The sequence below is a fragment of the Panthera tigris genome, chromosome C1 (genome assembly GCF_018350195.1).
Source record: "Panthera tigris isolate Pti1 chromosome C1, P.tigris_Pti1_mat1.1, whole genome shotgun sequence".
Classification (NCBI taxonomy): domain Eukaryota; kingdom Metazoa; phylum Chordata; class Mammalia; order Carnivora; family Felidae; genus Panthera; species Panthera tigris.
The window spans coordinates 84,884,628-84,899,461 of NC_056667.1; the positions used below are offsets into that span (position 1 = coordinate 84,884,628).

At 39.2% G+C, this 14,834-nt stretch overlaps 2 protein-coding genes across 2 annotated transcripts in view; one reads left to right on the forward strand and one right to left on the reverse strand.

The window, feature by feature from the left end:
- The window catches only part of DBT (dihydrolipoamide branched chain transacylase E2), a 52,151-nt gene extending 48,532 nt beyond the window's left edge, over positions 1-3,619 (reverse strand). Inside the window, exon 1 of the mRNA XM_007093633.3 lies at positions 3,511-3,619. Coding sequence (XP_007093695.1) covers positions 3,511-3,561 — 51 coding nt within the window. The 5' untranslated portion in view covers positions 3,562-3,619. The remainder of the gene's footprint in view (positions 1-3,510) is intronic.
- Positions 3,620-9,134: 5,515 nt separating this feature from the next.
- On the forward strand, positions 9,135-10,527 carry LOC102967175 (cytoskeleton-associated protein 2-like). The gene has a single exon (XM_042996492.1). The coding sequence runs from the start codon at positions 9,226-9,228 to the stop codon at positions 10,525-10,527; it is 1,302 nt and encodes a 433-aa protein (XP_042852426.1). The 5' UTR covers positions 9,135-9,225.
- Positions 10,528-14,834: the final 4,307 nt, after the last annotated feature.

Consider the following 14,834-nt stretch of genomic DNA (forward strand, 5'->3'; position numbering starts at 1 on the left):
TCTTGTTTTTTGTAGTAAGTATTGGCAGCAGGTGTTAGAAGAGTTTAAGAATAGAGTCTTTTGTGTTTTGTTTTGATTTTTCAAGTTGGTTTGACCTAGGAAGGCTTCTTGGAGGAAGAGTTGAAGTGGACCTTGCATCATAAGTATTAATAAATAAAGAGCAGAAATGCACTTTAAGGCAGAGGAAACAGCATGAAGAAAGGAACTGCCGCAAGAACTTGTCTCCCGGGGCAGAGTGGCTTGACCAAATTTATAAAAGGGAGCAGCGTAAGTGGCTCAAGGACCAAATTACTGATGACTGTAAATGTCAGGATAAGGAGTTTGAACTCATACACTATAGGTTATTGAAGAAAAAGAACTAAGAAATTAATCTAGTTGCAGCTTATTGATTAGATTATAACAGGTAAAGCCAAGTAAGAGAGGAAAAAGAAAGTAGAATAGTATTTGAGGCATGAAAGAACAGGCTCCTGAAGTGATTTACAGTGGAAAAAGAGAAAGCAACGTAAGTGCAACAGGCATTATGCGATAAGTAGCAACTAAATGGATTAAGAGAAGGCTAAAAAACATTAGTGAAGCTGCTGAATGGAAAGATAAAAAAGCAATAGGAGGGAGAAAGAGAAAAAATAGTTTTTCAAGCTGAAAAAGACATTTTTCCTGGAAACAAAATATAAAAAAAAATAGGAGATGAAACAAAGGTTTAGCAGATTCAAGTAAGGAAATAATAGTTGTTTATTGAGCAGTTGTTGAGCACTGCCAAAAACAGGGATTGTGCTGGGCTTGGGAATTCAAAGCTAAGTAGGCTACAGAATATAGTCCCTGAATTCAAGTTGCTTCATTACAGGAAGACAGATAAAATAGAAAAATTCAGGGTTAATTCAGTATAGGTTAATCAAGAGTCAAATGCATGATGCAAAGGTAGATTAGAGAACAAAATAGATGTTAATTCCTTCTCTTATGGAAAGTACAGTCCACACCTTCAAAGATAAAGACAAGGACATAGGTGATTATGACATAGTGTTATAATAGGAAAAATAGAGTATTAAAGGAACACAAAGGAGGGAGAAAGTAAAGATCTAAGGGATGAGTAGGAGTAATCCAGGTGATGAGGTGTGTTAGCAGATGAGGCCATAGGGAAGGAAGGCAAGAGTCTTTAAAGCAGAGGAAATACACATGCAAAGATCTGGAGTCTGGAGTCAAGAGAGAGCAGTGTGCTCAATTAACTTAAGTTCAATATAGTTCCAGTGTAGTTTAGTATGGGGTAAGGGTGAAGGAAGTGTCAGAGTGGGGGTTGGGATGGGTAAGTTTCAGCAAAAATGAAGCCAGAGAGATTTGGAAAGGTCCAGATCATAAATTGCCTCACAGTCTTTTAAATTTTGGACATTTTGCTTAGGGCAGTTTTAAGTGAGGAAATGACATTCTCAAATTTGTGTCTTACTTTTTAAGATCATCCTGGCTACACTATGGAGAATGGGTTGGAGAGCCACCAGATTGGAAGCAGAAAGTCCAATTAGTCCTTATCCTGGACGGACCAGGATAGCAGCAGTTGGGGGCAAGGCGGAGAATTACAACTAAATTTGGGAGATTTACAGGCTAGAATCAAAAGAGAAACAGGTCTGAGAGTTTAGTTCTGGAACCTAGAATCCGATGTGCCACTGAGGCATTACGGCAGAACTATGATGCGGCTAAATGCTAGCTCCTTCAAGACTCCGGGTGTTAGCAGTGGCCATGTAACATAGTCCTGATCAATGAGTCTGAATGGTACCACCCCTTCCTCCTTCCTGCCCTGAGTACGAAGTTGTAGAAGCTCTCTTGTAACCATGAAAAAGGGCAAACTTGCTGAAATGACAACCTTGATAAATATGAGCCACTTAACCAATACCAGCTTCCATCTAACTTCGGGATGCATAGATACTTAATTTCCCACTGATTGGCTGGGTTTTTATTACTTGCAGCTGAAAAATACTTAATATGTAGGCAATTGGAGATTTCCAGGACAGTAGAATATATATGGGTCTGGAGTAGAGCTGGCTTGAAGACTGGGGAACTTTAGGAATCATCAGCACATACATGGCAACTAAATTCAAATAAGTGGCTGAAATAGTCCAGGAAGTGCCAAAAGTGCTGAGGGCCAAAGTCAGAGCCTTTAGAAACACCAATACATATTTAAAAGTTGGGCAGGAGGGGCGCCTGGGTGGCGCAGTCGGTTAAGCGTCCGACTTCAGCTCAGGTCACGATCTCGCGGTCCGTGGGTTCGAGCCCCGCGTCGGGCTCTGGGCTGACGGCTCGGAGCCTGGAGCCTGCTTCCGATTCTGTGTCTCCCTCTCTCTCTGCCCCTCCCCCGTTCATGCTCTGTCTCTCTCTGTCTCAAAAATAAATAAACGTTGAAAAAAAAAATTAAAACAAAAAAAAGTTGGGCAGGAAAACAGGAGATTGGGATGAAGTGGAAAACATATAGAAGAAAAATATTGGGAAGCTGGTGTTACAGAAGCCAAACAAGGAGAACTCTCAAAAGAGAGGCCAATACCTAGCAAGGTACAAATTTCAAGTTACACGGTATCCTCTGAGAACTCCTTTCAGACCCCCATCCCCCCTCCTATGTGTTCCTGTAACTCTATAATGTCCCATCATAGCACTTCTCAAGCTGTTATAATTGCTTGTTTGTGTGTCTCTCTCTCTTTCCTCTGTCTTCCACTACAAGGCTGTAATTAATCTGGGACCACAGGGGTCCTATTCATATTTGCATCCCTAGTGGCTGCACAGTACCTGGTACAGAGCAGGCTCTTGACAAATTTTGTAAAATCGGGGTTTGATCACTGTAAGACCTTAGGGAAGAGGAGTCCCAGAAAGAAAAACCCTACGCAGATAGGATAAAACACTATGATTACTAGGATGTTAGGTGTTTGGTGCTAAAGGGTTGTTGAAAGGGAGGAACTTCAGGGAAGATGGTGGTGGGTCGTAGCTCTGGTGATAAAAAGGTTGGAAAGATACGTGGCGCAGACACAACAGAGAAATACAGGTCCACAAAATAAAGCTTAAGCCTCTGCTCCTCGGAGGCAAGGGCCCATGGTGTTATGCTTTGCTTCATGGGTCTCTTCCTCTAAACTATAAATTCTCTGAGGCAGGGGTCGTATTGTCAGTGTTTGGCAGAGTGGGTGTCCAATAAATGCTTAATGATATATATCTGCATATCCCCAGCGCCTATCACAATGCCCAGCACCTAAACAGTGCTCAATAAAAGGCTAACGGGCGAAAGGCTAGATGAGCCTGGGTGTAGACAAAGCTGGAACGCGACCGAGTGGCGAAAGAAGCATGGCCAGGTAAGGCTGGGAGTGGGTCTCCAGACCGGTCTGCTCACCACCTTCTCTGCCCTTCATTTAGCATACATCCTTTTACCTCTCCGTCACGCGTGTCCTTTCCGCGTGGCACTCGGAGGACAAAGTAACACACCTCCCCGGGAATACTCCCGACACATTATCCCTTCCTGAACTCAACTCAAACCAAACCGCTTACCAGCCGCCCAGCATTCCGGCTCCAGGTTCCCAGCACTCGCACTGCGGCCATCTTACCCGGAAATGACAAGTGCACCGCGGTTGTTAGACTTGTCTCGGAGGTTGTTAGACATGTCGACCTATCCGGAGCCGGGAAACGCACCTCCCCCTGAGCGGCCAATGGCGAGGGAAGGAACGAGCCTCCCACCGGACAGCCAACCAGGGGGCGGGGCGGGGCCTGAGATAAACACTAGGGGGTGGAGAGTCCCGCGTGGAGGTAAAAGAGCATGCTGGAGGGGAAAGAAGTGGGGAGGAGTCAACTCAAAGTTAATTTCAGGGACAAAGTTGGGCAAGGCATTGCTGTGCTTACCAACGATCATCTTTTGAGTCCATAAAGTGGAAATAGAATGTTAAGGGAACACAAAGGAAGGGCACTTGTTGGAGAGAGTTATGGTGGAGGGATGAATTAGAAAATATCTGCTTTCAGCTTGTATTATAACCGCCTTGATTACAGAAAATGGGACATTTCTATACTCGGTGGCAAGGCTCTGTGCCACTAATTGAGTCACAAATCTATGCTGGAATACTATCTAGTGATTGATACATCTTACTCCCACTGAGTGTTCTTGATTAATGAAATTGCTTTTTCAATGTTCCCCCCCCCCGAAGATAAAGTTTACCCTACTGTCTAAAATAAAGATACCAACACTATCTTTTCTTCTTAGAGAATGTTGTCAGATGCAGCTGCCCGGCGTACGCAATATATCACAGACCTACAACCTTTATCTACTTGCCTCTTGGAGAAATGTTAAGTTGAGGTCAAGTTGATAGGGGGTAGATCAGAGTATTATTGACAGTCAATCTTTCTCAGAGCAATTAAGACTCCAATTTCTAGAAATGTTCAGGATGACATTTGTCTGGTTCTTGCTTTTTACATGGGAATTAAAATCTGTACAGATGTCTAAAGAACTAAAGAGAAAAAAATGGGAACAAAGACAACATTGTAAGTCCTCAACATTGAAGGTTAGTTCACAGTTATTTCACAAATTTACTGTCTAATATTACCCAAACTCACACTTTTTTTTTTTGCTTTATTTGCTTTTCAGTATATTTCACATACACACTATTGCAAGCAATAATCCAAATCATTACTTTTATAACAAATCTGGGATGGTTAAAAAAAATTCAATTTTTTAACTGCCCTATCAACAAAACATTTTATAAGTATTATTAATATATTTGATAATCCCACATGCATGTGTGTTTTTTAACTTTTTTATTTTAGACAGCACATGTGAGTGGAAGAGGGGGAGTGGGGCTGAGGGAGAGAGGGAAAGGGGGGCAGAGAATCTCAAGCAGGCCATACTCAGTGCTGAACCCCACGTGGGCCTTGACCCCATGACCCTGGGATCCTGTCCTGAGCCCAAGTAGTCAGATGCTCAACCAATTGAGCCACCCAGGCACCCCACACATGCGTGTGCATTTTATAAAGATGAAGTAGCTGTGCCTTTGAAGTGAATTATTTTTCTTCCCAGAGCCCCTATACTACCTTCTTCGTCTAAATTTTCCCTTGAATTCTGCCTTCTCCTAAGAAAATATTTGGTTATTCTTTTCTTTTACCCTCTTTTTCCCTCAGTGGATTACTATTTCCACATTCAGTAATTGTGTGTGTCCTTATCTTTTAGCATTAACAGTTATGCCACCTACTCACTAGTTAATCCTTTCACTTGATCTCAAAAGAACCAAAGAACCATTTTCCCTTTGTTTTGTAAATAAATAAAATGACTGATTATGACCCATTAATTCCATTGCTAGGTATCTACCCAAGAGAAATGAAAACATATCCACACAAAGACTAGTATAAGAATAATGGAAGTAGCATTCTTTTTAATAGCCAAAAACTAGAAACAGCCTAAATATCTTTCAACAAGGGAATAGATGAACAAAACGTGGTATATCCACCTCATAAAATATTATTTATCCTTAAAAATTACTGAAACACTGGTACATGCTATAACATAGATGGACCTCAAAAATACTATGGGAAGTAAAAAAAAAAAGCGAAACCCAAAAGTTCATATATTGCATGATTCTGTTTGTATGAAATGTCCCCCCCCCCAAAAAAAACCACCCCAATCTACAGAGATAGCAAATTAGTGGTTGCCTGGGGCTAGGAATGGGAATGGGAAATGACTGCACAGGAGCAAGAAAAAATTTTTGTAGTGATAGAAATTTCCTATTATCAGACTGTGGCGATGGTCACATAACTGTAAAGTGTACTGAAAATCACTGAATTGTATAGTTAAAACAAGTGAATTTTATGGTATACTTCAATGAAGCTGTTAAATTTTGTGTCCTATTGTATACTTATAAAAGAATAATGTAACATATAGATAAGTCATACATAATAACAAAAACATTGGACCCATTATACAATTTAAGAAATAGAACATTTCCTATGCTGGTGAAGGTCACACTGTCTGCTCCTCCTCTAAACCCTTCTTTCACCCAAGGTAAACATCATCCTGCATTGTGTGTTCAGCATTCCTTTGTTTCCATATGTTTTATACAGATCTCTAACAATATCTTGTTCACCTCTGCCTATTCTTGAGTCTTATAGAAATGATATGAAATTGTATCCTTCTGCAACCAGCTTTTTATGACCATATTTATCCATTCTCTATATGATGAACATTTGTGCTGTTTCTAGTTCTTTGCCACTGCTATCACCACCAGTGCTGCTACGTGAATTCTTTTCTCTTGGACACGTGCAAGAGTTTTTTTAGGGCAGTGTTTCTCAGATTGTAATTAACATTCATATCAACTGGGAATCTTGTTAAAATGCAAATTCCAATTCAATAAATCTGGATGGGGCCTGAAATTCTGCATTTCTAGCAAGCTCTAGATGGTACAATTGCTACTGGTTAGCCAACTACACTTTGATTAGTAAGACAAAGATATATACTTAAACAGAATTGTGTGGGGGCGCCTAGGTGGCTCAGTGGGTTAATCATCTGATTTCAGCTCAGGTCATGATCTCACATTTCGTGGGTTGGAGCCCTGCATTGGGCTCTGTGCTGACAGCTCAGAGCCTAGAGCTTGCTTCAGATTCTGTGTCTCCCTCTCTCTCTGCCCCTCCCCCACTCACGCTCACTTCTCTCTCTCTCTCTCTCTCTCTCAAAAAATAAACATAAAAAAATAGAATTGTGGAGACTTTGATTACACTTATCTTTGATTACACTTACTCAAGATAATGAAATATTGTTTTCCAAAATGATGGTGCAAAATACACAGTAGCTGTTTCAGGGAATACCCATAATTTCTGATTTGATATTGTCACACTTAAAACAGAATCAATATTTTTCCCAACTTAGTAGTTGTAAACAGGTATCATGGTCTTAGTTTGAAATTCCCTAATTGTTAATAAGGTTGGACACATTTTCATATGTTTATCAATCATCCTTGAAGTGCCTGCTCATGTTTTTAGCTTATTTTTTCACTATTGTGTACATATATTTTTCTTATTGATTTGTGTAGGATTTATTTATATATTTTAAATTGTAATGCTCTTTCATTTATATGTGTTTTTGGTGTCTTCTTCCTTGTCTTTGCTCTTTTGAAAGTGTGTTTGGTGTACAGAGTGTTTCCCTTTTTTTTTTCTTAAGTTTATTTATTTATTTTGAGAGACAGAGAGAATGTGCACGCAGGCAGGCACATGCACACACACACAAGTGGGGAAGGGAGAGAGAGAGAGAGAGAGAGAGAGAATGAGAGAGAGAGAGAGAGAGAGAGAGAGAGAGAGAGAGAGAATCCCAAGCAGGCTCTGTGCTGTCACACTAATGTGGGGCTCGAACCCACAAACTGTGAAATCATGACCAGAGCCAAAGCCAAGAGTTGGACACTTAACCAACTGAGTCACCCAGGCATCTCTGGAGTTCTTCCTTTTCATCATTGATTGCATTAGTCTTTTTCTGTATGGTTAGTGCTTTTTCTGTCTTAAGAAATACTTCTCAATCCAAACGTCCTAAGGTAGTCTGCTCTATTTCCTTCACATTTAAATCTTTTGTTTTGTTTTGTAATTTTAAAATTGAAATGTTATTCACATACCATGAAATTCACCTCTTTTAAGTGATTTTTAGTATATTCACAAAGTTGTGCAACCATTACCAGTATCTAATTCCAGAACATTTTCACCACCACCAAAAGAATTAATAATATCTTTCCATTCTGGAAATCCCATCCCTCCACCCCCTCTAAACCCCTGACAACTAATAACAGGTCCATAAATTTGCCTATTCTGACATTTCATTTCATATAAATGGAATCATACAATATGTATTATTTTGTGACTGGATTCTTTCACTTAGCATAAAGTTCTCAAGGTTCATCTATTATTCCTTTTAATGGCTCAATGACATTTCATTGTATGGATATAACACATTTTTGTTTATCCACTCATCAGTTGATAGACATTTGGGTTGTTTCCATTTTAGAGCTATTATTCATTAAGATTCATTATTATTCATAATAATCATAATGAACATTCTTGTACAAATTTCTTTTTCTTCTTGTACAAGTTTTTGCATGGACATGTTTTCATTTTCTTTCACTTATCATTTTATTTTATTTCAAATTCCACCTAAGAGTGGAATTGCTAGGTAGCATGATAACCCTATGTTTAACTTTATGAGGAAATGCCAGACTGTTTTCCAAAATGGTTGCACCATTTCATATACCCACTAGCAGTGTATGAAGGTTCTGTTTTCATGCCCTCACCGACACTTATTATTATTGGTCTTTTTTGTTATAGCCATACTAGTGGGTGTGAACTTATACTTCATTTTGGTTTTGATTTGCATTTCCCAATGAAAAATGATGTTAAGCATCTTTTCATGCACTTATTGGCCATTTGTATATCTTCTTTGGAGGAATGTCTATTCAAATTCTTTGTCCATTTTAAATTGATTGTCTTTTTATTTTTGAGTTGTAAGGGTTCTTTATAAATTCTAGATACTAGACTTTTATCAGATATATGATTTATAAATATATTCTCCCATTCTGCAGTTTGTCTTTTCACTTTCTTTTTTTTTTAATGTTTATTTTTGAGACACACACACACACACACACAAAGTGGGAGCGGAGAAGGGGCAGAGAGAGAAGGCGACAGAATCCAAGGCAGGCTCCAGGTTCTGAGATGTCAGCACAGAGCCCAATGAGGGTACAAACCCATGATCTGTGAAATCATGACCTGAGCGGAGTCAGACACTTAACCCGACTGAGCCACCCAGGCGCCCCTCTGTCTTTTTACTTTCTTGATGGTATCCTTTGAAGCACAAAAGTTTTTAATTTTAATTAAATTGAAGTCCAATTTATCTATTTTTTTCTTTAACTGTTGGTATTTTTGGTGTCCTATCTTGGAAACCTTTAATCCAAAGTCAATGAAGATTTACATCTATGTTTTCTTTTAAGAGTTTTATAGTTTTAGGGACACTTGATTGGCTCAGTCAGAAGAGCATGTGACTTTTGATCTGGGGTGATGAGTTTGAGCCCCATGTTGGGTGTAGAGATTATTTAAATAAAAATGAAACTTGAGTGCGGGACTGTCAGGGCCGAGACTTGTCCTCCACCCGCAGCAGCCGTGAGCACCCCAGCAGTGCCCCGGGAGCTACAACTGCCCCCGAGCCAGAGGGCCCAGCCCGAGTTCAGAGAACAAAGAAGACAGAAACTCAAGGAACATATGTTAAAAAGAAAAACGTTTTTTGCATACAAGGAGGAAAATCACATATCCAGTAGAGACCAGAAAGTGATGACCTCTGAGGGCCAGGTCCATGAAGAGACAAAAGTTCTGAAATTTAAAACAAAAATGGCTGGTAAAGAAAATGTCAGTGGACCTCCCAGGAACAAAAATAATATAACAATGGAAAAAAACTGTATTCCTTTAAGGCCTTCTAATGAAGTAACCAATTCAACTATAGCAATTGATACACCTAATTCTGGGGATAATAATCAAACTGGGCAGTTGGTACCAATTAAAGATGACCCTCCAGGTCATCACATGACATTAAGCCAAGTGTTTCATCTTAAAAACAACAATAAAAAGAAACAAATAATGACAGAAAAACCAAAGCAAGATGCTAACATGTCCAAGAAGCTTGTGCTTGGATCTTACCATGGCCAAATTGTTCAGTCTAAGATTAATTCATTTAGAAAGACTCTACAAGTCAGAGATGAGAGTTCTGCAGCAATAAAGAAACTTTCGACTACAGTCCCTAAAGCTACAGAGCCTCTGCGCACAAACAGCAGCAGTGTGACAGTGAAAAGCGATAGAGCCTCTAAAGTGACGACTACCACTAAACTTGTGAGCACTACAATTCAGAACAGACAGCTTCTGCGACCTCCTATTAGAAGTCACCGCGACAATGCTCAGGACGCTGTGAGACCAGGCATCAGTAGAAGCTCGGCCAACGTTACGATTCAGAAAGGGCCTCTCGAGAAAGAGTTAGTACAATTAAACACAGTTTCATCTAGTGCCAAAACCGGTTCTCAGGATATAGAAAGAAAGAAGACACTCACAAGAAGTGTGAAGTCTGAAATCGTAGCCAGGCCTGTTTCAATTCCTAACACCAAACTGATAGAAAAGTCGAAAAACGTTGACCCTCGCAGGCATACAATAGCAAAAACAACTATTGTTAGAGCAGCTCAGCCCAAAGAAACAGCAGAAGAGAGAACAGCTCGTCTGAGTAAGTGGAAAGCTGGCAAAAGGAAAGTCCTGAAAAGGCCTCCTAGCTCAGGAGTTACCCAGCCTGAGCCTGAAGGGCAACATGAAAACCCAGTTGGGTCCTTTTGGACTACCATGGTAGAAGAAGATGAACAAAGATTATTTACCGAAAAAGTGAACAAGACATTTTCTGAATGCCTAAACCTGATTAGTGAGGGATGCCCAAAAGAAGAAATATTGGTCATACTGAATGACCTGATTAAAAATATTCCAGATGCCAAAAAGCTTGTTAAATATTGGATATGCCTTGCACATATTTGACTTGTGAACCACTCACAAGTCCTATTGAAAACATTATCACAATCTATGAGAAAGCCATTCTGGCAGGCGCTCAGCCTATTGAAGAGATGCGACATACCATTGCAGATATTCTGACAATGAGGAGTCAAGAAAAAGTTAAATACGAAGAAAATATTAAGGAGGCTTGTGCAACCAAGGAATACATCCATGAAGTCAGCACTGAAGATAGAGGGGTTAATCTAGAGTCAGGAAAACCAGAAATGGAAAAGAAAACTAGAAATGTGGTATTTCAAGATGATGAAAAAAAGCAAGATGACAAAACAAAAGATTCAACCAATGATGTTAAAACCCCCAGTACAGAAACCAGGGGGAGTTGCTTAATTAAATATAATGTGTCTACTACACCATACCTACAAAGTGTAAAAAAGAAGATACAGTTTGACAATACAGATTCTACATTTAAAGAGCTAAAGTTTCTAACACCAGTGAGACGTTTTTGTCGTATTCAAGAGAAGACTTCTAAATTGCCAGATATGTTAAAAGACCATTATCCTTGTGTGTCTTTATTGGAACAATTAACAGAGTTGGGAGGTGAAACTGATGCTTTCGTATGCCATCCCAATTCAGCACTATGCCTGATGTTCTCAGAGCCTGGAACAGCAGAAGAGAAATAAAGTGATGATGAGAAATGGGGGGGGGGGGGGGGGAATGAAACTTAAAAAAAAAAGAGTTTTATACTTTTAGTTCTTACAGTTAAGCCTTTGATCCATTTTAAGTTAATTTTCATATATGGTGTGAGATAGTCTTTAAACCAGCTTGAAATAGTTTTCGTGTATGGTGTGAGATAGAAATCCAATTTCATTTTTTGCTTATGGTTAATCCATTGTTCCAGCACCATAAACTGCAGAATTCCTCCTTTTCCACAGGTCTGCCATCTCATCTGTTTAGAAATCTAGTTCTGGGCACTAAATAGTGCCAGATAGTCTATTTGTCTGTCACTGCGCTAATCTCACATTATCTTAATTACTTTATAGGAATTCTGGATTTTGAGAGGACAAGTGTCTTCAACCTCATTCTTTTTGTTCTTGCCCTTTTGTTCTTTCATATAAATTTGAGAATCTGCAATTCAATCTCCTTAAAAAAGTCCTGTGGGGGGCGCCTGGGTGGCTCAGTTGCTTAAGCGGCCGACTTCAGCTCAGGTCATGATCTCGCGGTCCGTGAGTTCGAGCCCTGCGTCGGGCTCTGTGCTGACAGCTCAGAGCCTGGAGCCTGTTTCAGATTCTGTGTCTCCCTCTCTCTGACCCTCCCCCGTTCATTCTCTGTCTCAAAAATAAATAAACGTTAAAAAAAAAAAAAAAAAGTCCTGTGGGCATTTGGTTGAAATTGCATTGAAACTATATTTTCAGGGCGCCTGGGTGGCTCAGGTCATGATCTCACAGTTTTGTCAGTTCGAACCCCGCATCTGTCTCTGTGCTGGCAGCTCGGAGCCTGCTTGGGATTCTCTCTCTCTCCCTCTTTCTCTGCTTTTCCCCTGCTCACATTGTCTCTGTCTCTCTCAAAATAAATAAATAAATAAATAAACTAAAAAAAAAAAACCCTGTATTTTCAATACTGTATCTAAAGATTCTTGGAGGTTTTCCATGTAGGTAGTCATATCACCTATGAATAATGATGGTGTGTTTGCCTGTCCAATTTTCTGTCTTTTACCTTTTCCTTGTAGAATCTGGCCAGACTTTCACCATCTGTTGAAAAGAAGCCATAATCGTGGGCATTCTTATCTTGTTACTGATTTTAAAAGGAAGATGCCTAATGTTTTTACTTTTTAGAAATTATACATATTCTCAATTGTCTCATTTATATCATAAATTATTTATTTTTTTACAGTTTGTTTGAATCAAGTTCCAGATATTACCATCAAAAATTTTTTCATGCAATTTGCTTGTTGAAGAAAATGGGTTTATTTCTTGAGCCAGTTTTAGTAAGTTCTAATTTTCAGAGAATTTGTCTATATCATTTAAGTTTCAAATTAATTGGCAAAAAGTTGTTCAGGGTATTCTCCTGCTTTAAAAAAAGGTCTGTTGGGGCACCTGGGTGGCTCAGTCAGTTAAGCGTCCAACTTCAGCATGGGTCATGATCTCAAGGTTCATGAGTTTGAGCCCTGCATCCGGCTCTGTGCTGACAGCTCAGAGCCTGGAACCTGCTTCAGATTCTGTGTATCCCTCTCTCTCTGCCCCTCCCCCACTCACACTCTGTCTCTCAAAAATAAACATTAAAAAATTTTTTTCTTAAAAAAAGGTCTGTTGTATCTATAATTAGGTGCTCTCTTTTTAGTTTAGTTTAGTTTAGTTTAGTTTAGTTTAGTTTAGTTTTGTTTTTGGAGTAAGCTCCACACCCAATGTGGGGCTTGAACTCACAACCCTGAGATCAAGAGTCAGATGCTCTACCAACTGAACCACACAGGTGCCCCCTTTTCTTTTAAAATATTGTGTATTTGTACTTTCTTTTTTGAGCAGTCTTATTAGAAGTTTGTCAATTTTATCAGTTCTTTTATTTATTTTATTTTATTTTTTAACATTTATTTATTTTTGAGAGACAGAGCATGAGCAAGGGAGGAGCAGAGAGAGAGACACACACAGAATCTGAAGCAGGCTCCAGGCTCTGAGCTGTCTGCATAGAGCCCCACACGGGACTTGAACTCACAAACTGTGAGATCATGACCTGAGCTGAAATCGATGCTTAACCGACTGAGCCACCCAGGCACCCCTAAGTTCTTTTAAAGAATGACGTTTATTTTGTAATGTTTTGCTCTGTGCTTTTATCTTTATTAATTCCTTTCTACTTTCTTAGTACTTATTTTCTTTTTCTTTATTCTTTTATTTTTTTTCTTTTCAAATTTTTACTTAAATTCTAGTTAGTTAACATACAGTGCAATATTGGTTTCAGGAGTAGAATTCAGTGATTCATCACTTACATAGAACACCCAGTGCTCATTATAACAAGTGACCTCCTTAATCACCCATCTAGCTTCCTTAATCCCCCAACAATGTCCCTCCATCAACCTTCAGTTTGTTCTCTATCTTTAAGAGTCTTTTTTCCTCCCTTTCCATATGTTCATCTGTTTTCGTTCTTAAATTTACACATATGAGGGAAACCATATGGTATGTGTCTTTCTCTGACTGACTTATTTTGCTTAGCATAATATACTCTAGCTCCATCCACGTTGTTGCAAATGGCAAGATTTCATTCTTTTTTATGGTTGAGTAATATCCTGTTGTATACATATAAACATATATATGTACATATATATATATACATATATATATACCACATCTTCTTTGTCCATTCATCAGTTGATGAACATTGGGGCTTTTTCCATAGTTTGGCTATTGTTTATAATGGTGCTGTAAACATTGGGGTGCATGTACCCCTTTGAATCTATATTTTGGTATCCTTTGGGTAAATACCTACTAGTGTGATTACTGGACTGCAGGGTAGTTCTTTTTTTTTAATTTTTATTTTTTAATATTTATTTTTGAGAGAGACACAGAGTGCGAGTGGGCAGAGACAGAGTGGGAGGGTCAGAGACAGAGTGGGAGGGGCAGAGACAGAGGGAAACACAGAATCCAAAACAGGCTTCAGGCTCTGAGCTGTCAGCACAAAGCCTGACGCGGGGCTCGAACTCACAAACTGCAAGATCAAGACCTGAGCTGAAGTTGGACGCTTAACCGACTGAGCCACCCAGGCGCCCCAGGGTAGTTCTATTTTTAATTTTTGAGGAAACTCCATACTGTTTTCCAAAGTGGCTGCACCAGTTTGCATTCCTACCAGCAGTGTAAGAGGGTTCCCTTTTCTCCACATCCTTGCCAATGCCTGTTGTTTCATGTGTTGTTAACTGTAGCCATTTTGACAGGTGTGAGGTGGTACCTGATCATCATTTTGATTTGTATTTCCCTCATAATGAGGGATGTTAAGCATCTCTTCATATATCTGTTAGCCATATATCTGGATGTCTTCTTTGGAAAACTGTCTATTCATGTCTTCTGCCCATTCTTAACTGGGTTATTGGGTTTTTGGACTTAAGTCAACTTTCAGCCTCTCTTGTATTCTAATAGTAATATTTAATGAAAAAAATTCTTTTGAAGTACTGGTTTCATTGCATTCCTTAGATTTTAATATGTAGATCTTTCATTTTGGGTCACTCTTAACTACTTTAACATTTTTCTATTAACATTTCTTCTTTTATCCATGATTTAATTACAAGTGTTTGTAAATTTATAAACATGTGTTTTTTGCTTGTTTTGCTTGTCTTTTTTGGAATGACTTTCTAA